General features: G+C 31.9%; 1 protein-coding gene across 3 annotated transcripts in view; it reads left to right on the plus strand.

Moving 5' to 3' along the window:
* Positions 1-24228, plus strand: part of Vps13 (vacuolar protein sorting 13C) — a 273667-nt gene that overhangs the window by 242606 nt on the left and 6833 nt on the right. For all 3 annotated transcript variants that reach the window (XM_067287043.1, XM_067287044.1, XM_067287045.1), the window contains 5 exons: positions 2048-2237; positions 5397-5560; positions 5740-5909; positions 13203-13317; positions 20118-20212. In XM_067287043.1, the coding sequence (XP_067143144.1) occupies positions 2048-2237; positions 5397-5560; positions 5740-5909; positions 13203-13317; positions 20118-20212 (734 nt within the window). The remainder of the gene's footprint in view (positions 1-2047; positions 2238-5396; positions 5561-5739; positions 5910-13202; positions 13318-20117; positions 20213-24228) is intronic.

The raw sequence follows: 24228 nt of genomic DNA on the forward strand, positions 1-24228 counted from the left end.
TGGGACCTTGCTGAAATCTGGTGTAAGTGGACTCCCGTTGGACTATCACAAACTTTTCCTGACTCGGAGGTGTTGCGAGTACTAAGTCTGTTAGACGGAGGTCGTAAGATGTCCTTCTGACGAACTTGTACGGAACATAGTCGGTTGTAACTTAGATTAGTGTATTGTGGATACCTAGTTGTAAACGTTATTTTGTATTTATTTTGTATGTTCGTCTCGTCAATATAAACGTTGTTTTGTCAATCCGACTGGTGTTATTTTGAACATTACTAGATCCCAACTCCATAGCAGAATATGCTTAGCACATAAAACTTATTTTATACTTTAGTTGCAACAGATGTTGATCAATTAGAGTAAGCTGAGCTGGTGGTGGTTTTGCTTATTCTGCTTGTATAAAAAAACTATGCAGATTGGATTCTAAATTTTTTTGCAATGGATGTACATGTGAGCAATGTTGTTAGATTTGGTGATATTTCAAGCCATTTAGTGATTTGGCAATGATGTTTTCAATCTAGCAATTGGTTTTGGTACAATAATAAATTTATTCAAGGTATACAGTAAAATCTCATTATTTCAGTATCAGATAATTTGAAGTATCGTGTAATTTGAAGTCTAGTCTAGCCTCCAGCCAAGAGAATAAGATTTTTTATATATTTTAGTTCAGATAATTCAAAATATACATACAATGAAATTCAAAGCCATTATCTGGTCTGGTGACCCACAAAAATATTGTTTAGTTTGAAATTTTCTATTATATCGTGTTTATAAGGAAAGTGTCCATGCCCAAGTTTCATTTTTGGTTTTACCAGTTACACATTGATTTATTGGACATCAGTTCAAAGTCATTCAGACATTGTACATATTGCCAATGAAAAGAAAATTTAAACATTTTTTTTTCTAAATGCTATTACTTCAATAATTCCAAAGTTCATTAAATACACATGCATATTTAGGATAGAATGTGTACATAGCTTTAGCCATTAATAGAGATTGTTTCATCAGATCACATGATTTTTGTAATCTCGAACTCAAAATGGTAAATTTTTCATAGAACTAGCCATTGGTCCTCTTGACAAAATTCGCAGGTAATTTTTATTGAAGCACTTAAGCTTTTTTCTTGCATTATTTTCAGATCTTTCTTTGAATGTAGTTTTATTTTCATTAAGTACATACTGAATGATGGTTTTTTTCAAAATAGCTTAAATTACTAAGTAATAACTTGTAATATTAACACATTTGTAACAAAACTAGTGAAATTATATAAGATAAAATCATAAATGTATTCAGGAATTACAAAACACATTTGATTTGAAAAAATTTCAGATAATTTGTAGTAGTGTTTTTTTGGTCCTTTGAGTTTTGAAATAACAAAGTTTTACTGTATTTGAATTTTTTTTCTCTAAAAATAGAGCTGGAGTCAGGTTTAGGCAAAGTAGACAATTACAGCTGTCTAGGGTTCAAATCCAAGAGAGCCTGTAAATCAATTTGTAAAGTTTTATTTTTTTATATTTGAATTTAAATGGTTAGTGAACAAAATGAATATTCTCTAAATCAATTAGCTTTTGGGCTTCATTTATTATTGACTGCTGAAGAGTATAGATAAAAGTAAGTATCTGGATTGGTTTGAAAATTATTGGATCATATTGACAGAATTTAATATTGTATCATCTGTATTGTAAATACGTAACATGTGCATATGCATAAATGTTCAATTCCAAGTAAGTTTTTAATAACTTAAAAATTTATCTTTATATATTGATATACAGTAGTCACATGGTATAGTTGCCATTATAGATTCTTGGTTTGTTTTTCTTTCAATGACATTTTTTGATTTTGTTGTTTTTCTTGGAATTTCAGAGAGTTTATTATAACAGTTATTAGAAATTCATATCTAATTTAAGATGATGCAAAATTTTAGTAACTGTTGTAATTGTTAACATCTAGTAGAGAATTTGATTATTTTATTAAATTTTTTTATTAGAGAAGTTAAAATTATAAGTTTTTTCCATTTGTATCTATATATGATGATATTCTTTTTCATTTTCAGAGTTTAAAACAACTATATATGCTTGTGCTTGGACTTGATGTCATTGGAAATCCTGTTGGTTTATTATTTGGTTTAAGTGAAGGTGTTGGTGATTTCTTTTATGAACCATTTCAAGGAGCTATACAAGGACCAGAAGAATTTGCTGAAGGATTAGCACTTGGAGTAAAAAGCTTGTTCGGACATGCAGTTGGTAAATTAATTTATTATAGAATTGATCAAAAAGTACATTTTTTTAGACAAAAATAATATGTTATTTTTGCAAATTGATTGGCATGCTGCATATTACCGGGGGAGACCAGCATTTCAGCTAAACTGCAACTAAAAAATAAAATTAATCAGATCTCTAACAAAACTAATTGTTAATTAAATGTTACAAACATTTTTCTGGGTGCAATAAAATAATAACATTGTATTATAACTGACTTAAAATCAGGAAGAAAGCTTTTGTTTACAGGACAATGAAACAATTAGCAGTGTATTGACAGTAGTAGTAGTAGTAGTAGTAGTAGTAGTAGTAGTAGTAGTGTAGTAGTAGTATAGTAGTTAGTCAGTATGGGCTGCACTGACAATCTACCTGACCTTAAAAATAACTCCTTCCTCTCAAATTTCACACACAGTGGATGTTAATAGGTGTAAGTTAAGATAATTTACAGCCAGTTTCTGAAATTTAATGTGTTTTATTTTTGTGGTTTTGATTGAATTACAATAAAATAAACATAAAAAAGGGCTTTCCACATTTCATAAGTATTTTACATTGTTAGAAAGAAGACAAAATGAAGAAATTAAACATGTAATTACGTATAACTTTTGATGTCATGCTGACAGTTTCAAGTTTTAGAATAAAATCTCATTTGTTTTCTTCATGCACCTTCTACAGAGGGTTGTATAACCTCATTTAAACCGATATGTCAGCATTCCCTCGGGATAAACTGGCATGCCGGGCATGAAAATTAAAAAATAACTTTATTAAACTATATATGCACCTTTTGTTTTCTATTCTTTACATCCATTATCTCACATGCAAAGAATTTTTGGAATTTTTCATCAAAAAATGTCTTTAGATGGTTTTTTTACATTGTCTAAGATACCAAACTTCTTTCTCTGCAAACTATTCTGGAGAGATTGAAATAAGTGATGATCTGAAGGTGCAAGATTGGGAGAATATGGGGTAACAAAACATCCCAGGGCACAGAATTGTCATGCTGGAAAGCCAAACCTTTTCTTCTTACTAATGCTCAGTTTTTTTTATGGTTGCCTTCAGATTATCAAATAGGGAACAGTACTACTATGAATTGATGGTCTGATTTTGTGGTAACAGTTCATAAAAGATAATTTTTTGCTAGTACTACCAAATGCTCATCATAACCTTTGTTGGATGTGAATCAGCTTTTGACTGCATTGTATAAGGGTCAGTTGACTTTCTCCCTGATCTTTTTCATTACACATTATTGTAAACAATCTATTTTTCATCACCAGTAACTTGTTGCTTCAAAAAGAATCCATCTGGTTATGTTTCAACCAAGAATTACAGGTAGATATTCTATCAGATTTCTTTCACTCAATTAATGGGATACCCAAACATCATAGCGCAATATATATCCTAAGTTTTGGCATTAACATTCAATTCCTGAGTGATAGAGAACATTTCTACAATTTCTTTAGTGGTGTAATGTGGATTCTCATGAATTAATGCAGTGATTTCATCATCAACAACAGTTAAGGGTCTTTTAGATTGTGGTGCATCTTCTAAAGAATGATTCACTGTATGAAATCTCTTAAATCACTTTTGACATGTACAGATATCAACAGCAGCTTCTCCATAAACAGCACAGATTCTTTTTTGTGCAGTTGTAGCATTTTTCTTTTTATCTAAGTACAAAAACATAAGATGAAGAAAATGCAACTTAAGACCCTTTATTTTTAAGTTTAAAAATTTGAGTATAACCATAACAAACAAGAAAAATTTTTATTTGTAATATATGTTACATGATGTTAGGTTCAAAACCAACAAAAACAATTAAATATAAATTGCCATTAATAACCAGTAATCACTACTAGCAGCATCCTACATTTAAAAAAAATGAACTTTATCAATCCTATACATTAAAGATTAAATTTTAAAAAATTTATTTTATGAAACATAATATAAAAGTACAATAAAAGTTAAGTATTATTACACTCAGTACTTATCATTTTTATTGTTATTTTAAAGCATTAAAATATACATGTAACTATGAAACATTGTAATATGTATAGTAATATCTTAGTGCATGTAAGATAAATTACTAAAAATATTACAATGAAAGTCTACATAAGGAAACAAAATGTCACAGACCAAATGACTTCAGGTGATTTTTATAATAACAAAATAATTTATTAGACAAATTAAAATAAAAAAGCATATTAAAACTCAAAATATACAAAAAATGTACAACACACAAATTGGCATAAACACATTCAAAAAGAGAATAACTTCAAGTACATTCTTAAAACAAAAATGAAAGTATTTGAAATTAGCCTAGCTCAACTTAATTAGTCAAGCATGCTACCATATAAAGTATATTTAGTAGCATTTTCTCCATGTAGGATGTCATCTCTGGTGACATCAAAGTTTAATAAAGGGAGACAGCTTTAAGATTTCATCTAGACAACATGCATTATCTCACCAGCATAGTGCATGTTCTAGAAAAGCAATGATATTAATTTTACATACATATTTTAATCATTTCATTAGCATTTTGTTTCATTGTTCATTCTGATTTTAAAGAGTTTTGTTATAAAGACAAGATAGTTATAATTTCGTAGCTAGCATCCAGTCATTGACAAAGCATATTACACACCAAAATAGTGGCATAAAAGTCCTGGTCTATGTATGGAAATATAAATCCCTCTCAAATTATTCAGTTGGTAAAACATTTAGTGATATTTGGATACTGTAACATTGTTTGTCATATTATTGAGCCATCAAAATATAGATTTCGAGTCTCATCCAGCTGAGTATATACAAAGATAAAGAATAATTTTTTAACATCTCTGGAGTTAAATGTTTTTAATCACATTATAGAATTCTTTAAATATTTTTATTTCGAAAATGAAGTTTTTCAAAAAAGACCATTTTAATTCAAACTACTACCAGATTACATTGGGCTACTTTTCCACATTGTTTGGCTTATTACTAAGATATCAAGTTTTGAGATGTTTGTATATCCACTTTAATTCAACAATAATTAAGTTTGTTATTTTGTTCTATTAAATTTTTATCTAATTATAATAATTATATCATTTGTTTCATTTTCATGATTTATGTTGATTACTAGCAAATTATGCTCAAAAATTAATTTTATTGTAGGTGGTGCAGCAGGAGCTGTATCTAGAATAACTGGTACTTTAGGAAAAGGCTTGGCTGCATTAACATTAGATGATGAATACCAAAAGAAACGTAGACAAGTGCAAAGTAGAAGACCACAGGATCTTCGACAAGGATTGGCTCAAAGTGGAAAAGGACTTGTTATGGTTTGTTAGATTCATTATATCTAGTGTTGAGTTATATATTTGTAATTTTGAAATTGAATGTTGATGGGTGTATATATTTATTTTAATTCATACTTTGGCAACATTCAAATCAGTAAAATAGAATCATTTTTAATTTGTATTTTCTTAAACAAAAATATATAAACTTTTTAATATTATAGGGTGTATTTGAAGGTGTGACTGGTATAGTAACTAAACCAATAGAAGGTGCAAGAGAAGGTGGTGCTGGAGGATTTTTTAAGGGAGTTGGAAAAGGCTTACTTGGAGTGGTGGTACGTCCTACATCTGGTGTTGCTGATTTTACCAGTGAATCACTAGAAGCAGTAAAAAGGTAAAAAATATATATGTATATATATAAATTTTTAAATTCTTATGATTTACAGAAAAATTTGTTTACATTTTGATTAATATAATGAATAACTTCAATATTTATTGTTTGATGGTATAATATGAAATTGAACAATGTGTATTAGATTGATTTCAAATAAATAATAGTAAATGTAATGTTTTTTCTATTTTATATTTATTGTGATAAATTTATCTATAAATACAATATAGATCTGTTTACTTTTGTTTTCAAGTTTTTGAATCACTTCTTACAAAGATAAGTCAGAAGTCAATAAATCATCTTTCTACTTTGAAAGATGATTTATTTTTTTATTAAATAAAAAAAAATACTAAAATTTTTGCATAATTTTTTTTGCTTCTTCAAACACTTCTCACACAGTAAATTTTATATGATGTAGAATCAAAACAAACCAGATTTTTGGCATTGTTTTTAAACAATACACAAACTCTTTTATACCTTCAAACTAAGCTCATTCTGAAGCTGTACATTTCTGCCAATGTCTGTACCACTTATCAAAGTGGGTCTGGAAGCCATATTTTGTAATATCTTAAAAGCTGTGATCACAGCAGCTTCTATATCCAGCATTCCTGGTTAATAAATATCTGATGAAGGGCATAAAATGCTTACTCAATCTCTACACCCATGATCTTGTTTTCAAGCTTTTATCTGTTGCTAAAATGAAAAAGAAATTGAAGAATTGCAGATTTGAATCAGCAATAGAGATAGAAGTACAGCAACAAGAACTCATAAGAACATCACTAAAAAAAATTTGGTTTCAGGACTGCTTTGACAAACTGGGGCCGTACTCTGGTCGCTTTCTCTGGTCTCTCGTCTCTCACAAGCCGGTTGCTGATTGGCTAATCATTTGGATTAGCCAATCAACAACCGGCTTGTGAGAGACGAGAGACCAGAGAACATAACCAGAATACGGCCCCTGGTATGGATGCTGTAGATATAGTGAAAGCTTTTTCTAAAGTGGTATGTTGTAAGAGTTTGTATGTGTTGTTTAATAAAACCTGAGCCAAAAGGTTGGCTCATTTTTGACTCTACCTTATATATACAGGGTGACAATAATTAACCCGTACAAGTTTTTTGTATCGTAAATTTATTAAAGAAATGAAAATTAGCAAAACAACAGCATATAACAGTGACAATACTTTACATATTAATCAGATATTTAGCCAGTTTCAAAGTGGCCTCCTTTTGATTTGATGCAGAGCCCCAAATGCGTTTTGAAATTCTCAGCGATGGGCCATGCTCTTCTGGAGACAGTTTGTCTCACTCCCAGCGCGAGGATTGCTTCAACGACTCCAAACTTTCTTGGCGCTTAGAACAGGCCCTGGCCTCCAAAATGGACCACACACTGTAGTCCATTGGGTTCAGATTCGGCGAGTACAGTGGCCATTCCGCAGACGAGATGAAATCGGGAAAATGAGCCTTGCACACTCCTGAGTCTTCTTCGTCCTGTGTGTCGGCGCCGAGTCCTGCTGAAACGTCCATTTCGCACTGCCAAAATGCTGCTGAACCCACAGAAGTACCACAGCCTCGAGAATGTCACGGTGGTACACATCTTGATTAATTTTGGCCCCTTGATAGACGAAAACAAGGAGTGTCTTGCCGCTCGCACAAATTCCGCCCCAAACCATGACTGACATTGGATTTTGTGATGTTCGATGACGGCTGAGCGTCCAGGAGCCCCCGCGGACCAGTTCCTGTCGTTTTGATGGTTGTACGGAGAAAAGCTTCTCGTCTGTGAAGAGAATGCACTCCCATTGTCGACCTGCGGCCCGACGCTTGAGTTAACGGGATCTTTGGAGTCTCACGCACTTGTTTTCATTGGTGAGGAGCTGAACCTTTTGGAACTTGTAGGGCTTGAGTACGAGTTCCTTTTTCGCCATTAACCGCACCGATTTGCGATTGATTCTGATCTCACGAGCAATTTTTCTCATGGAGACCTTCGCATGTCAGTCAACTTGCTTTGTGATGATCTTGCGGTTCCTAGACGTGTTGACAGTGCGCTTTCTTCCACGTCCGGGACAGTCACCATTGTGGCCAAGCTCCTTGAATCGCCGAACTGCATCTGAGACTGTCATTTTTGGAACACCGAGCAGACAAACAATTTCACATTGATGCTTTTCTTGTCGGAATAGCTCCAAAATTGCACAACATTTGTTCGACACCATTAAAAAAAATAAAGAACTAACCCTTATTACATCGAAAGTACATCTACACGGGCAGGAAATCATGGAGAATTAAACAATAGTATGTAAATTGGTGACAGTAAAAAAGTTCAGGTGCAGCATTGCTACAAACTTTGTACGGGTTAATTATTGTCACCCTGTATTAACTCTTGTTTTAAAAAAAAAAAAGAAAAGAAAGAAAGAAATAATAGCAGTTTTTTGGCATTCTGTTGGTTTATTACTTACATGTTTTCATATATTTATATTTATACATTCATTTATAATGGACAATATATTCATGTATACACTAATTATCAAAAGTATTTGGACAGCTTGTCCAAAATTTATCTATTAAATCTAAGAGTATTAATAGACAATGGATACATCCTTCATTGCTATCACTGCTAGATTTTTCACTAGATTACAATAATGCTCAATAATTTTTACTAGATGTAGGTTGCTACTGGAATTATCTTCTATTTCCATATGAGAGCTTCAGTGATATCAACTACTAAAATTGAACAGATTGCTTTGGCTCTCAGTTGGAATTCCAATTCATTCCAAAGATGTTCAGTGGAGTCTAGCTCTCACTGCTTTGATAGTTGTGAAATTGTTCCATATTCATCTCATTAAACCATTCTTTTTACAGAGCTTATTTAATGAGCAGAAGCATGTTGAAACATTAAAAGTGCCTTCTCAAAACTGTTATTACAAAATAAGAAAAAAGAAAACTATCCAGAATGTCAATGTAAACTAGAGCACCGATTGTTTGCTTCATGGTGAATGAGACATACCCAAACCATGAAAAACACATCCAGACCATGATACCTATGCCAAACTTTACAGCTGGCACAACATACTTAAGCAAGAATTGTTCTTCTGGAATTTGCTAAACCCAGACCCCATCCACCAGATTTCCAAATACTGAACCTTGTTATTTCTCAGAACATTTTTCCTTTGACTCCAGTGACAATGAACTTTATACCTCTCTAGCCAATTCTTGGTCATGGAAATTCATTTTTTGAGAAATTCCCATCAAACAGTTTTTGTTGTGACAAAACAGTTTGGAACTAAGTGATAATTTGTTCAAGAGAAGAGAGATGGTCTTTTCTTATGCTAAGTATTTGACAGTCCTTCTTAGTGCATTTTCAGAAAATTTAATATTCAAAAATCTAAATGGATATTAAATGAGATATGAACACTTCTATTCTGTTAATTTTCTTTTTTCCTTTAAGAAGTAATAGATACATTCATTTATTTTATTTGGCACAAAAGTGCCACCTGGTTTCTCATAGCATTACCAGGAGGTGGCTCATCCATTGAGTGTGAGAGGTTACACAGGTTAAACTTGCATGCATTACATTGCATGTATGTACAGTGAATACATTGGCAAACAACAGAGTTAGTACAATTATCAAAGGATACTAGTTACTAAATTAACATTATACATTGCTAGAGGACAAAAGTTTTGTAGATGCATAATGGTGTAAATACAAAGCTAATTAATGTACAAAATTATTTACAATAAAATCAATCATGTAGATAAAATAACATTAAATAATATAACATAATGTAATATAATATAGAGTAAGGTGAGATGAAGTAATGTAAACATATGAAAGAACAGTTGTGTAGTAATATACAGAAAAATGTAGTAAACCAAACTGATCTATAATCACAATCAAAGAGTCCATAAAAGGAGCACTAGGTGTTTCACTATGGTGTTGTAGAAAGGTTGTTGTAAGCCTTTCTTAGGTTGTAGAGATGTCCATAGGTGAACTCATTTTGAACCAACTGCTTGCAGTCACAAGGCCAGTTACCCTCACTGTCCAGCACAGCTAGCCTGAGGAAGTGCCTAAGCTTTTCGAGAATCAGGTGATTGAAAATATAATGCTGACTGCCATTAGTAGAACCACAATATGAACAGTAGTTTGTGTCACCAAGGGAGAAGCAAGTTAGATAGCTGTTGAGTGTCCCATGGCCAGTGTAAAACTGTGTAGTATAAAAGTCTGGCACTATCCATTTAGCCTGATAGATATCCCTAATGTTTGGGAAAAAGCTGTAGATAACAGCATTCCCAAGGATTACTGTCTTAGGATTGTTGCAATCTATTCAGAAGATCTTCCCACAGCATAAGGTAGACCCAAGAAATTGGTAGCTAATTGTAAGTAATTTCTAGGATGGAATTATTGGCAGCAGTTTTATCAATAGTATTGGCATGCTCATTGCCAATGGTCCCAACATGTTCCTTTGTCCAAGAGATGGAGTAATGTTGTTATATACAATGAGGTTATGAATCTCAGTGGCCAATGGGTGAGAAGTTTGTTTGCAGGTTAAGTTAATGGCAGCCTCACTATCTGTGAGAATAGATATATTCTTGTTGTTGTATCTGGTGGTTGTTCATTGAATTGCATGGAGAATGGCCAGAATCTCAGCCTGCATTACACTGCAGTTGGAGTGAAGTCTGTATTATTGAGAGTACAGTTCAAGTCTGTCTTGGTATATAACAAAGCTGTAGCTGATGTCCTCTGTGCACTTTGCACAGAGGGCACAGAGGCCATCAGTATAGATTAATAACTCAGGATTTTTTTTAAGGTGACACTGTAGTACCTATATATAGACAAGGCCAGGATTTATTGAGTTGTGAATGGACATTGAAGTCTCAAACTGATCAGCAGAAAGATGGCCAGTGCTGATATTGATGTCATTGCTATGTTGTAGCTTCATCTTTGTAAAGAATATCAGTGTTATGAGGTCGATGGTTGGTTTTCCTGAAGAGGGATCTAAAGGTTCTTGGTGGGACAGGTGTTGTAGCCCTTTGCAATGTGTAAAAGAGCCTTTCTTTGTGCAGACAACAGTAATAGATGGATCTATTAGTTTAAAAATTTTTAATTAGAAATATTGGATATTCCTTTGGAAAGTTTGTGTAAATCTTTTCACACGTGATGGATTTGTCAACAAGCTACAAGCACGTGTGAAAAGATTTACACAAACTTGTTTAGCCAGAGAGCTGAACCTTAGCAGAGCAGTGGTACCTTCCCCTGATACCCCCAGGCTATTCGCGTTCGCTAAAACGCACAAAGATACGCCATCCTTAAGACCTGTCCTTGACAAGGCAAGATCCCCCACTAGAGAGCTGGATGCGGCGGTGCACAAGCGCATAATTCACGACTTAAACAATTATCCATGGACAGTCAGGAACCCACAAGAATTATTAGACGTATTGAGACCCCTCAACGTAACGGACCGTGCATACATCACTGTTTTCGATTTTGTTTCATTGTAGCCGTCGATAAAAATACAACCGTGCTTTTGCGCGATTAGAGATCTCTTACTAACATCGCACGGAGCGCACCGTAAACTAGTCCTGGAACTAGCCGACATTCTGTGCAACACTTCCTTTTTCCGTTTTGACGACAAAACATATCTGCAGAAACGTGGTGTTCCGATGGGCAGCCCGCTGTCGGGCGATTTATGCGAGTTGGTCATTAGAAAACTGGAACAAAGAATCATACCCCTCTTTAATTCAGATATACATATTTATAGGAGGTACGTCGATGATATCTTTATCTTATGGAAAACTAAGCCCAATATAAATAGATTCATCGATGCAATGAACAACAACCCATATGGACTCCACATCAAGCTTGACCAAATAAGCAACACAAATGCAAACTTCTTAGACATCCATATGCAAATAGATGGCAACACAATATCCACTAAAGTCCATTACAAACCATGCTACACTCCATTATTCATCCCTGCCGTTTCGGAGGACCCCTTCTCTTACAAGGTAGCTGCCTTCCGTGCCCTTACGAAAAGAGCCTTCACGCACCACTCCAGAATCGAGGACACCATATCTGAATTAGAGCGCATCCAGATCATAGCCACAAGACACGGCTATAGCCGTACATTAGTTCATAACCTTGCGTCTGCACATTTGCATCGTACTGACAACACCAACACACGCACTAACGACTCCAATACCACTCAAGCACTTGTAGTAGTTGAATATAATAAACACCTAGACTCCATTTACAGGGAAATTGCCGCATACACCAACAAAAAGATCGCTTACAAGAGACGTAACACTATATATGACCTCATGCGCAATTCCAAGGACATCGTAGATAAAAGAATGGCACCGGGGGTATACTCTGTTCCATTATGGGATAGCAGATTCCAAAGAGAGCTTGTATACATCAGTTCAACGAAACGGTCGCTCAACAAGCGTCTACGTGAGCATAAATATGATATCGACCGCAACAGAGGCACCACTACCCTCTCTGCTTATGCCTCGACCCCGGGCATAAGTGCTGATCTGCAAAACGCGGAATTGATTAAAATATCCCACCGATTGGACCATCTGCGATCCCTGGAAAGTCTGGAAATATACAAGGCTGGACTGCACACAACCTGCATCAATTCTAAAGATGCGTGTAACATTTCTCAAGCTTGGAAGTTTTGTTACGAAGGGGATGTTCCCCATAGCTCCATTTAATTCGTTTGTATATGGATTGTAATTTCGTTGTGTTTTGCGCCACACGTATTACGCATGCCAACACGTAACACGAATGCGCAACGGTTCTATTCGAAAATTTGAATACGTTCTGGAACAGTTTTGAATCTCAATAGTTAGAACCTGATGAAGACCGAGTTAACGGTCGAAAACGTTTGTTTTCAAATTTTTATTACTGGTTTTTAAAAGGTTGAATGTGAATTATTTGCTCACACCAGTACAGAAGTCGAACCTTCATTATTCAATATATTTTTAATATATAAAAATTTACTGTTGGCCATTTTTAATGAACTATATATTTATTTGTTTTAAATGGGAATTTTTTAATAAAAATTTACCATATATTGTGTTTACTTATCATCATAAGATAGTAAAAAAATATCATATGCTGATTTAAATTTTGTGATTTATATATTATATTATTCCATTCAATATTTAGGTTATATCAGGATGTTAATGATAAATAATTTATATTGTATTTCTACTTTGCATTATATACTACATTAATTATATTTATGTTTTTTATTATTATAAAAAAATTGAAAGTTAATTTTTTTTTAATTTATTAATTACAAGAGCTACAGAACTCACTGATGAAGTTAAACGTGTTCGTTCACCTCGATTTATAAGAACAGATGGAATCGTTAGACCTTACAGTAAAATAGAAGCAGAAGGATTTCAATTATTTTGTGTAAGTTTTTATTAATTTTAATATAAATTTAATATTTAATAGAAGATATGAGGGATGATGTGTTTGATATGTATTTTTTGACACTTGGAAAAGGCCAATGGCCATAGTGTCATTAAAGATTAAAGATAATCAAAGAAATTTGGGTGATTTATGATGGTAAAGTTGGAAAAAGATCTATAAAGAAAATAGTAGTTTTATTTTGTCAGATATTTCTCTCCTAGATCTCTCTTGTTAATTTCTAATATCTCTTAAAACTTTCTTTTTAAATTTCTTCTTATTGAACCCTGTTAAAAATTATGTTGAATTGAAAAAATATTAAGAGAGTACATTATTAATGAATTTTAGTAAATAAAGCATTTAATGTCATTTGAAATATTTTAGATTATGAAATGACTACCTTTCATTAATTCTACAAATATTCACTTAACTTTAACAAATAATAAAATATTATTATATTGTTATTGTTTTAGTTCATATAATATATTTTATTCTATTATTTATTTGTTAATTTATCTAATATTAAAATGAAAATATTAAATTACATTTAAATTTAAATGTAAAATGTTCAGACGTTCCATTGTTAAAATGTTAAATTTTTAAAATATGTTCACATTCAGTTACTCCTGAAGATGGCTATTCTATTAGCTTGAAAACCTAATGTTTTTGTTAATAAAACATTTCTCAGCAACAGGTGTTTGATGGTTCATTAAGTGTTTAAAAAGTTGAGTTCAATATTTGGTTATAAATATTAACATCAAACCAATAGAGAAAATATTTATTAAGCTATAATTAAAAACATTACTGTCTCTTTGTCATAGCCATGGGAAGGCTTTTGACTAAAATAAAAAAAAAAAAGTTACACAGTTAGTAAAACATCAGTCCTTAATTCTCAAGGATTGTTGTTTTTGTCTTTACAAACTCACAAATTTATCCAATATGGAACTCAACTTAGTTCCTAAAATGCTCATCCGTTTGATTTGTTATTTGTTTTTTTTTTAAATTTCTTCTCCCTCCAATAAATATCTCCTCTCATTCCATTGCTTAGTAATGCAATGGAATGAGATTTAATTGTAAAACATCAGAAATTATTGGAAGAAAATATTGACAATTCAGAATCATTTGCAGATTGGAAGGAATCATCATTAAACTTAATACTGCTATCCAGTTTTTAAAACCTAGGAAATTATGTAGAACATTTTACAAAAAAAAGAAAGGTTATTCCTTTTTTTTTTTTTGTAAATGTTTTGATAGTAAATTTAATTTAATAGAAAATTAAATTTACTATCTGAAATAATTTTGTTTGTCTCTTTTTATCATAATTTTATTATGATAGCATTTGTCCAGAAAATGATGATAATTGATGGTTTGTCTTCCTGTTAGTTTGAAATTCCTAAAATATTTCAAAATGAAATTAAATGTAAAACTCATTTATCTAATTTATATTTAAATTTTCTATTATGTGTAAACATCCATGTTGATGAATTGAAAGGTTTGTAAGTATTCAGGACTTCTAATTAATTTGATTTTCCAATACTAGAAAATGATATTTAATTTTCTAGTATTGGAAAGTTGTTAACTACCCAGGATTATCTGATGATTTATAATTCAATGCAGTAGAATTGATTGTTTCATTTTGCTTTAAACAGATATTTTTTTACCAAATTATCTGAAAATTATAAAAACTGTATCTTTTAGTATTGGCAAAAATGTATGAGTGAGATTTAAATTTATTTATCAATGTTTCTACTTGAACATTGAAATTAACCCAATTTGAAAAATTTTCATAATCCCAACAAAAAAATTAGAAAACCTAAAATTGAATACAAAGTTTTCTAGTTATCAAATACAAATTGGTGAAGACTTAAATTGTTAAAAAAAGCATAGTAGTATAAATGGATGACCAGCAAAAAAAAAAAAAAAAATTCAAGTGTTTTTACCAGATAGCATTCAATAGAAGTTAGCTGATATATTTGTCAAACATGAATAAATGAAAAATTTTAAATTTGTGTACAAAGAAATGATAAATGGAAGAGCATGGCAATAATAATAATGCTCCTATTAGAATATGCAGATGGTTGGTGAAAGAAATCAAAAAAGTTTTTAATAGTATTCTGAGGTTTTTTCATTTATTTAAGTACATTTAAACTAATTTATATGTTACTTTTAACTAAAACTGAACTATAGATGCCAAATTTTTCCTTATATTCACAATTATTTAAGAATGAGTTATATCAATTTGAGTTTTTTATATTAATATATAGAATTATGGTATTAAAGATTTGCAAATTAAGATATTTGAAGGTATGTCAATTGCATGTTTTTTAAGTATGACTTGAAGTGTTTTAGTTTATGGATAATATTAACAGATAAATCTGTAAGATAAAAATAAATATTTTAAAGAAGGTATTTTATCTCTAAAAACTGAGAAAAAATAATAATGATCTGTTATTTTCCCACCAATATTTTGAAGTTTTACTTCACTTCATTTTGATCATAGAATCATAAGTGAAATAAAGGAATCAATTTTTAAAATCAGATGTTTTCTATAATATCTTTATATATTTATATATCAACCTTTGTTAAATTTTGTGTTTTAAATGACTTCAGGATTTCAGAATTTTCTCTAGAGTAGTAGCATTGAATTTGCATATTTATACTGCTAAGATTACTAAAATATTATTTGGCAATTTATTGAAAAGATCTAATAGATTAAATTTTCATTTTAAATTAATAGAAAACATTTTAATAAGACAGAGATGCCATTTTTTATGTTTTATGTAAATAACATTTAATAACTTTTTCCAGTTGGTATTTTAATATTTTGCTTTAGAACTGGGATTCCTAACCTTTTTCGTTCCATAGACCCCTTTGCCAGTCAGGTGAAGGCCATGGACTCCTTCTCAGAAAAATATTTTTAAATGCAAAACATAAAATTTGAAGGAATACAGTTGTCTTGAAATACAGCAACTAAAATAAAAAACAATGATTCTTTCTTCACACATTAAATAATAATAATAATAATAATATAATATATTTAAAATACAGGAAAGCTAAAGTTTTTTTTAAAGATGTGTCAGTGTGACGATCGTTATTTATTTTTAACTAGTAGCCCGGGACACCCCCTACTGGGCATTCTAGAGGCATTACAAATTCCTATGATGTATGTTTAATGCACCTAATATATGAAAGTTTTATGCTTAATTTTTAAAAGTTTGATGCACTTAATATGTATAAATGTATACAATTCTTCATCTTAAAAACTAAACTTAAAAAATCAATACACAAACAGCAAACAGTATTTCTATATTAGAAAGTGAAGATATTCTTTATTCAAAATAGTTCAAATAAATAGAATTAATATACTTAAAAAATCAAGTATAAATATATACAAATCTTCATCTTAATTAAAAACTAATCTTAACAGATCAATACATTTGTTATTTGCCCTAGTGCATATTACAGGCATTCCATGACAATAATAAATTCCTATTACAAATATACTGAATTATTTATATTGTTATTGGCCAAATGAATAATAATAATTTATATTCTTAATTTAAATATGACACACGATAGGGGCACCTCTAGTGCCTGTTTTTGGCATAGCATTACACGAACGGACACCAGTTTAATGGGTTATATATATAGATTAGAACATCAAACTGTGGTGTGGTATTTACAAGACAACACACGTCATATTGGACATTAATTGATTTTTGACTTTTTGTTTTTGTTGTGACAAGTGTTGAAAATCCTGATTCTCAAATATAGATTGTTGCAAATGGAAACAAAGCTTCCATAATTCATTTTACAAGATGGGGATAGGCTTTTCTTAGGGAACACTCAGAATTCTCCAAAGCTTTTTGATTTAAATTCCAACTGAAGTAAGCTTTTTGTCCTAAGATCAATAAGTTTATTTTTGGTGTAGTCAGCATCTGTGATAGTTTATATCAGAAAGAAAAGGATTATGGATCCATGGTTCAATTTTCATGCCAATTTTAGAGAAATGCAACAACTATACTATGATATAAAAATAGCTGTTATTTTGATTGGTGACCACATATACAGCTAATACTACTGTCATTTATTGCATACATTTCTTTCACTTATGCATACATTCGTAAGTGAAGGAAATGTTAGATTTCGGTAAGAGGTTAGGGAGAATAAAGATAATGAGTTAATTTTATTTAATCTAAGCTCATGGACCATGTAAAATCTTATCATGGAACCCTGGTTAAGAACCCCTGCTCTAGAAAGTATTGTTTACTTAAATTGAATAGTTGGAAGATCATACCTAGTTTCAACTAAGAATTAAGAGGTGGACAGAAAGTAAATGGACTAAGTTCTGCAACTTATACTTTAAATCTTGTGTAACAGAACAATTCTTACAGCCATTCTTCATCTAATAACAACTATTGTGAAGATGTACTAGTTATTTGCTAGTACTGTTGCTATGATATGCATTTGAACAAATATTTTTATATGCATGGTCCATGAGAGATTTTCCAGAGGTAGATGCAACTTTTTGGCTGATAAATCCCTAAATCTGGCAGAAGGACTGCATGTTTTTGGCAGGTACTTTTTGTTGTATTTTGCCAAAAAGTACTCAATACCATGTGACTGTGGGACTTTTGGAGGGTGGTCTTTCTTGGATGTGTATTCAATGCATTTTCTGTCTAAGAAGGCAGTTACAATTTTCATATAATGCAGTGTAGCTAAATCTGGCCAGATGAAAATGATACTTTTGGATATGTGTAATAGTGCTCATCAGTTAAGGGAGGTAGTCATTTTTCAGACGTTCCTCCATATAAATCTGAGCAGTGATGGTACCTTTGCCAACAAAAGCATCTGAAATGTTTCCAGAGGTGTCCAAATGAGGTATTTCTTGTAGAATTTTTCCTTAGTTTGGACTTTCTAAGCAGTATCCTGAGGATTCATAGCATGGCAATATTACTTTCTTTGGATGTTTCCAGGGTCTAATGGGCAATAAGTCTTGTCATCAATAATGAGACACTTTCTCAGACTTATTTCATAAACTTTTTTGCAGCTTTTTTTTGCTCTTTCCACTTGGTACTTTATATATTTTGGTGCAGTTTGCTTCTTATGTCCCTTGATCCTCAATTTCTTGACTTTATCATGTAAAGTTGTCTTTGGCAATGATAATTTTGATTATACAATTTTGATACTTGGTTCACAACTTTCAGAGTTGATTGAAAGATGAAGCAATCAGGAAATGGATTGAATTGTCTTGTCTCATTTCTTCATACTTTTGCAAAATGGCATACAAAGTGGTTTTTCTCATATCTTGTTCCATAAAATGGGCAATAGTTTTCTTCTTACTGTGTCCTGATGTATTTTCATAGTACTGAATGACACTTTTGTCAAGGCGCTTGTTCTCGCATCTTTTTCCCATATTGTTTCATTGGCAAAATAGACTTTATTTTGTGTGACAAAGCATGTCACAGCGTGAATCAACCATCTTTGCTTGCATGCGCATTTGTGAATTACACAAGAGGCCTGGAATTAATTTTGTCCATTTGTCATCCATGTCTTAATTCAATTATATCGGGTTGTTCGGAAAGTAATTTCGTTTTTTATTACTAGAGGAATTAGATGTATTTTTACCAGCCAGTTTTATTTTAAACCACATTTTCATTATATACTTTGACAGCTGACATTTTAAGGCATTAATTGTAAAAAATTTTGTTTGATTCTGTACAATTGTTCCCCCCCCCCCGGTGACCCATCAAATATGGAAAATCGAAAGCATCATTTTCAGCATATTTTGCTTTTTTATAACTAAAAAATCAAAATGCTGTTCAAACAAGAAAAAAGTTGTGGTACATGTTTGGAGAAGATATGTTGAGAGAAAGACAGTGCCAAAACTGGTTTACAAAATTGCATTCTGGCAATTTTAATATCGAAGATACACCACATTCTGGATGGCCATTTGAAGCCAATGAAAACAAAATAAAGGTACTGATTGAAGCAATCTGCCGTATAACAACACGTGAAATCACTAAGAGATTAAATCTGTTAAATTGAATCATTTATTATTACTTAAAACGAATTGGTTTCGTTTCAAAGCTCGATATATGGGTTCCACATGTTATTAAAGAGAGATGCTCTCTATGGTGAGATTTTAAAGAAATTTGTTTTTGAGCTTTTACCAGACAATTTAACAATTGATTCGAAAGTCTACTGCCATTGAGTAAACAAATTGAGTAATATCATCAAATAGAAAAGGCCAGAATTGATCAACAAACAAAGTGTAGTGTTTTACCATGATAATGCCAAATTTCACACAAGTTTGGTAACTCGTCAGAAACTGTTATAGCTTAGATGGGATGTGTTATCACACCAATCATATTTGTCAGATCAGGCACACTCAGATTATTACTTGTTCCGGTCTATACAAATTTTTTTTAACTGTAAGACATTTACTTGAAATGACAATGTCAAAAATCACTTGGATCAGTTTTTTGTAAACAACGATCAAAATTTTTATGAATGTGAAATCATGCTACTACCAGAAACAATGACAATAGGTATTTGACCGAAATGGTCAATATATAATTCAATAAAATATTTATTTATTTATAAGAATATTGCATTTATTTTTCTATGGAAAAAACGAAATTACTTTCTGAACAACCCAATACTATTGTTAATAAAAACATTTATTTTATAAATAGTTTTATGTTTTAACAAATATATTTCTTTTACATTATTAAAAGTTTCTTAGCTTATTCTTTATTTAGGATCAGTTTTAAAAGATGTTACTAAACATTATTTTTCAGGATGTGGAAAAAGGTAAATTTGTCAATACTGATCATTATGTTGTTCATTGCCCTGTTGGTTCTGATGGTAAAATGTACCTCATGATAACTACAAAGTATGTACAATTAATTATTTTTTTAACATTTATTAGTTTATATTTTAATTATATATGTTTTGATATTCCAATTTACTAAATATTTGAAATAAGAATGTATACTAAAGATATTAGATATCTATTAAAATTTACATATCAGATTATCTTAATGTGGAAAGACTGAATTGTAATAAAAGCTATTAATGTAATTACTACAATTATTGTAACATAATGCAATTATTACCATAGCATTTTAAGGTAAATATAATAATGGGGAAATACTTCCAAGTTTTTAGAAATGGTTCTGCCAGAAGAATCTGGGATATATTCATTTTATGCTCTTTTAGATATCTACATTAAGTTTTAATTTTTTTGTTATATATTTAGAAGAAACATTATAATATACTTAATAATAATAATAATAACTTAATAACTCTTCCATGGTCACCACCTGATTGTGGTGGGAGAGCCCAGTAATTTTACTGATCTATAGGGCAATGCAGGCTGGAGCACAAGCTCCTGGTAGGGACACCCATGCCAGTAAGGTCTATCGGGAGAAATGAAGCTAAGAGTGACCACACCCACATTCTGTGGAAATATTTACCATGGTAAATATCTCCGGTGACATCACATTAACCAGATCTAAATGTGATGTCATCGGCTCGGATGTCACCTGGGTTAACAAGGTCCGTGTTTGTGGGTTAGGTAGAGGCTCAAGTTCAAAAATTAGGCCACAGTCTCCCTTGGTTATCAGTGGTGAAAGCAGTACTGACCCAAGCATGGCTACTGCAATGCCCTTGACAGATGTGAGGAACCAACCTAGTCCTGTGGCAATGCATCCACAGATCACAAAGGCTGGAAAACCACACCAACAAATGAACTGGACAATAGAAATGAATGAGTACTTACTACACCCAGTACCAGATTTAACAATCAGAGGCCCTGGGCACAAATACGGTGGGGGGGCCCCCTTAAGAGTAGGCAAATTTGATGATTTAGAAAATTTACACAAAATACTGTACTTTCAACTAGATTTCAACTAGGAAGTTGTAAATTTCATTTAAAAATAAGGTTATTGTAAACATACATATATTTTATTGTGTGAAACTAATTATTTTAATTTAACTGAAAAATACCTATGTGAAATTTTTTTTGAAATTTTTCAATGTTTCATAGGTTTTTCCCCGGGCTTGGTTTTCTCTGCCTGTGGCCTTCGTGATTAGGCCACACTAGGTTGTTGCGGTAATAGAAAAAAAAATTATGTTTAAACATAGTTTTGTGGGGGGCCCTGGGCACCGGCCCCAAATGCCCTTATGTAAATCTAGCCCTGACTACACCATCACAAAACTCGAAACAAACATGACAGCATACAGACAACAACTACACCATAGATTCACACAACAATATTCTCACCTCACTGTCACCGAACACAGGGTTGTTGATCAAAAAAGAACAATTATACACAACAACCTTATCCCACAAATAACACTTGAACTTATCAAACAACAGGTTGCTGATCAAATACATCAACAGACAGAAACATTTAACATTAATGAAGATCAACGAGTAACCTGCCAGGATAATCCAGTAACAAGCATTGATAATAGCACACATACAACACTACAGACACTTCGTCATCCATCACTGATAACATAGACATAGATTTAGTTAATATGCTCTCACTTATATTTCAGGAAACACTCACGAAATATACAGGTACAGATCCCACACAACGACCACGGATACCAAAAATCAACACGTCAAAGGTAGTAGGAAAAACACTAAATTATGTAAACACTCACTTACTACCACACCACATTCATTCAATTTCTACACTATCAGACATTCATATGTTAGTTTATGTTGGGGCAGTCACAGTAGTGACACACCATGGACTGAAAATACAATCACAGACAGATACACACAAAACACAGTTCTATCACAAGCCTGCCTGGCAGAGAAGAATAGTAACACAAATAAATGACATTAGACAGCAATTAGGCAGGCTGACACAATACACGAAAAACAACATAACACCCAAATTAAAGAACAACTCAAAAACATTTTCAAGCAAATCAAAACACACACAAAACACGAACATCACAACACACATTACAGAACACATTGATACACTAAAACAAAAACTCGCAGCCAAAGCACGTAAACTTAAATGATACAAAACATGTTCACTACAAAAACAACAAAATAAATTATTCACAATGAAAAACTCTTCTACAGACAAATCAGTACCAAAACAAACACTGATACACAGCACAGTGGCACACCAACAGAAGAACTCGCAACTTATTGGTCTTCTCTTTGGTTCAGTGCTGTTATGCACAATGCTGATGCTGGTTGGATCGAGGAGGAGAACAAAAACTTGCACAACATACCAATTATGAACTGTGCTGAAATAAACGTACACAACATCGATTACTCTGTTAACAGAACACGCTACTGGAAGACACCTGATGTAGACAACATTCACAATTTCTGGTACAAAAAATTTACATCACTGCACCAGGAACTAGCTAAACACCTAACACACATCATTATCAATCCACAAGACATGCCAAAATTTCTTACTCGGGGCGTCACCTACATGAAACCTGAAAACAACAATACCACAAACTCCAAACAATACAGACCAATTGCATGTCTTCCAACACTCTACAAATTATTGACATCCTGTATCGCAAACAAAATATACAAACATGTTGAAGAACATGACATTCTCACGAAACAACAAAAAGGTTGCCATAGAAATCACAAGGGATGCAAAGAACAGTTACTCATAGATTCAGTCATTCTATGGTAAGCACATAAACAACACAGAAACATACACATGGCATATATAGACTACAGAAAAGCATTTGACAGCATTCCACACAGTTGGCTGCTACATATTCTACACATGTACTGTACAAAATATATCCAAAACACTATGCAGAACTGGAGAACAATACTACAGGATTCATAACACTTCCGTACAAACAAACCAAATATTTATTAGGAGAGGAATTTTTCAATGAGATTCCTTGAGTCCTCTCTGGTTCTGCTTAGCCCTGAACCCATTATCCAACATGTTAAACAACACACAATATGGTTACAATATCAGACACGAAAAAACAACACAGTTTACACTGTCACATCTCATGTACATGGATGACATAAAACTTTATGCATCCACACAAAAACAACTTCTTCAACTCTTACAAATCACACATTCATACACCAAGGACATACAAATGGAATTTGGCCTAGATAAATGCAAAACACTTCACATAGAAAAAGGAATCCTGAAGAAAGAAGATTTTGCACTTGGAAATGGAGATGTTATTGAATCCATGGAAGAGGGCAAGTTCTACAAGTATTTAGGATTCCAGCATGCCAAACTAACAGAACATACACAAATAAAGCAAAGATTAATTAAAGAATACCAAAGTAGGTTAAATGCTATTCTCAGAACAGAGTTAAATGCAAAACACACAGTTAAAGCAATAAACACATGTCATCCCAGTACTCACATATTCTTTTGGAGTTATACATTGGACTCACACAGATCTTGAGCAACTCCAAAGGAAAACAAGAACAACACTTACTAAGCATAAACAACATCACCTTTTTTCTTCTTATAAAATAAATAAATATTATTTCAAAAAATAGATGCTTAAAAAGACTTATTTCATTATTGTATGAAAAATCAAATTTATAAATTTTAAATATAGTAAAATCTGCATACTATAATTACTTTGGGATTAATCTATATTGATGATAACATTAAGTGAGGTAAGTAGTGATTTAGTGAAAATTTTGATTTTATTTACTGATATTAAATAGACGTGTTGAAAGAATTAAAAGTTGTAACTAATAAATCTATAAACTATATAATTATTATTATTGATTAATATAATTCATCCAGTATTGATTGATTTCTACCACCTTTGACAATAGCATGCAAATAATTGAAGAAATTCCAGCAATTTTAACTATATTGCAGTCAATTAACTATTAAAACAATATCTGAAGAAGACCTA

Source organism: Centruroides vittatus, unplaced genomic scaffold (assembly GCF_030686945.1).
Source record: "Centruroides vittatus isolate TY-2023 unplaced genomic scaffold, ASM3068694v2 scaffold_435, whole genome shotgun sequence".
Classification (NCBI taxonomy): domain Eukaryota; kingdom Metazoa; phylum Arthropoda; class Arachnida; order Scorpiones; family Buthidae; genus Centruroides; species Centruroides vittatus.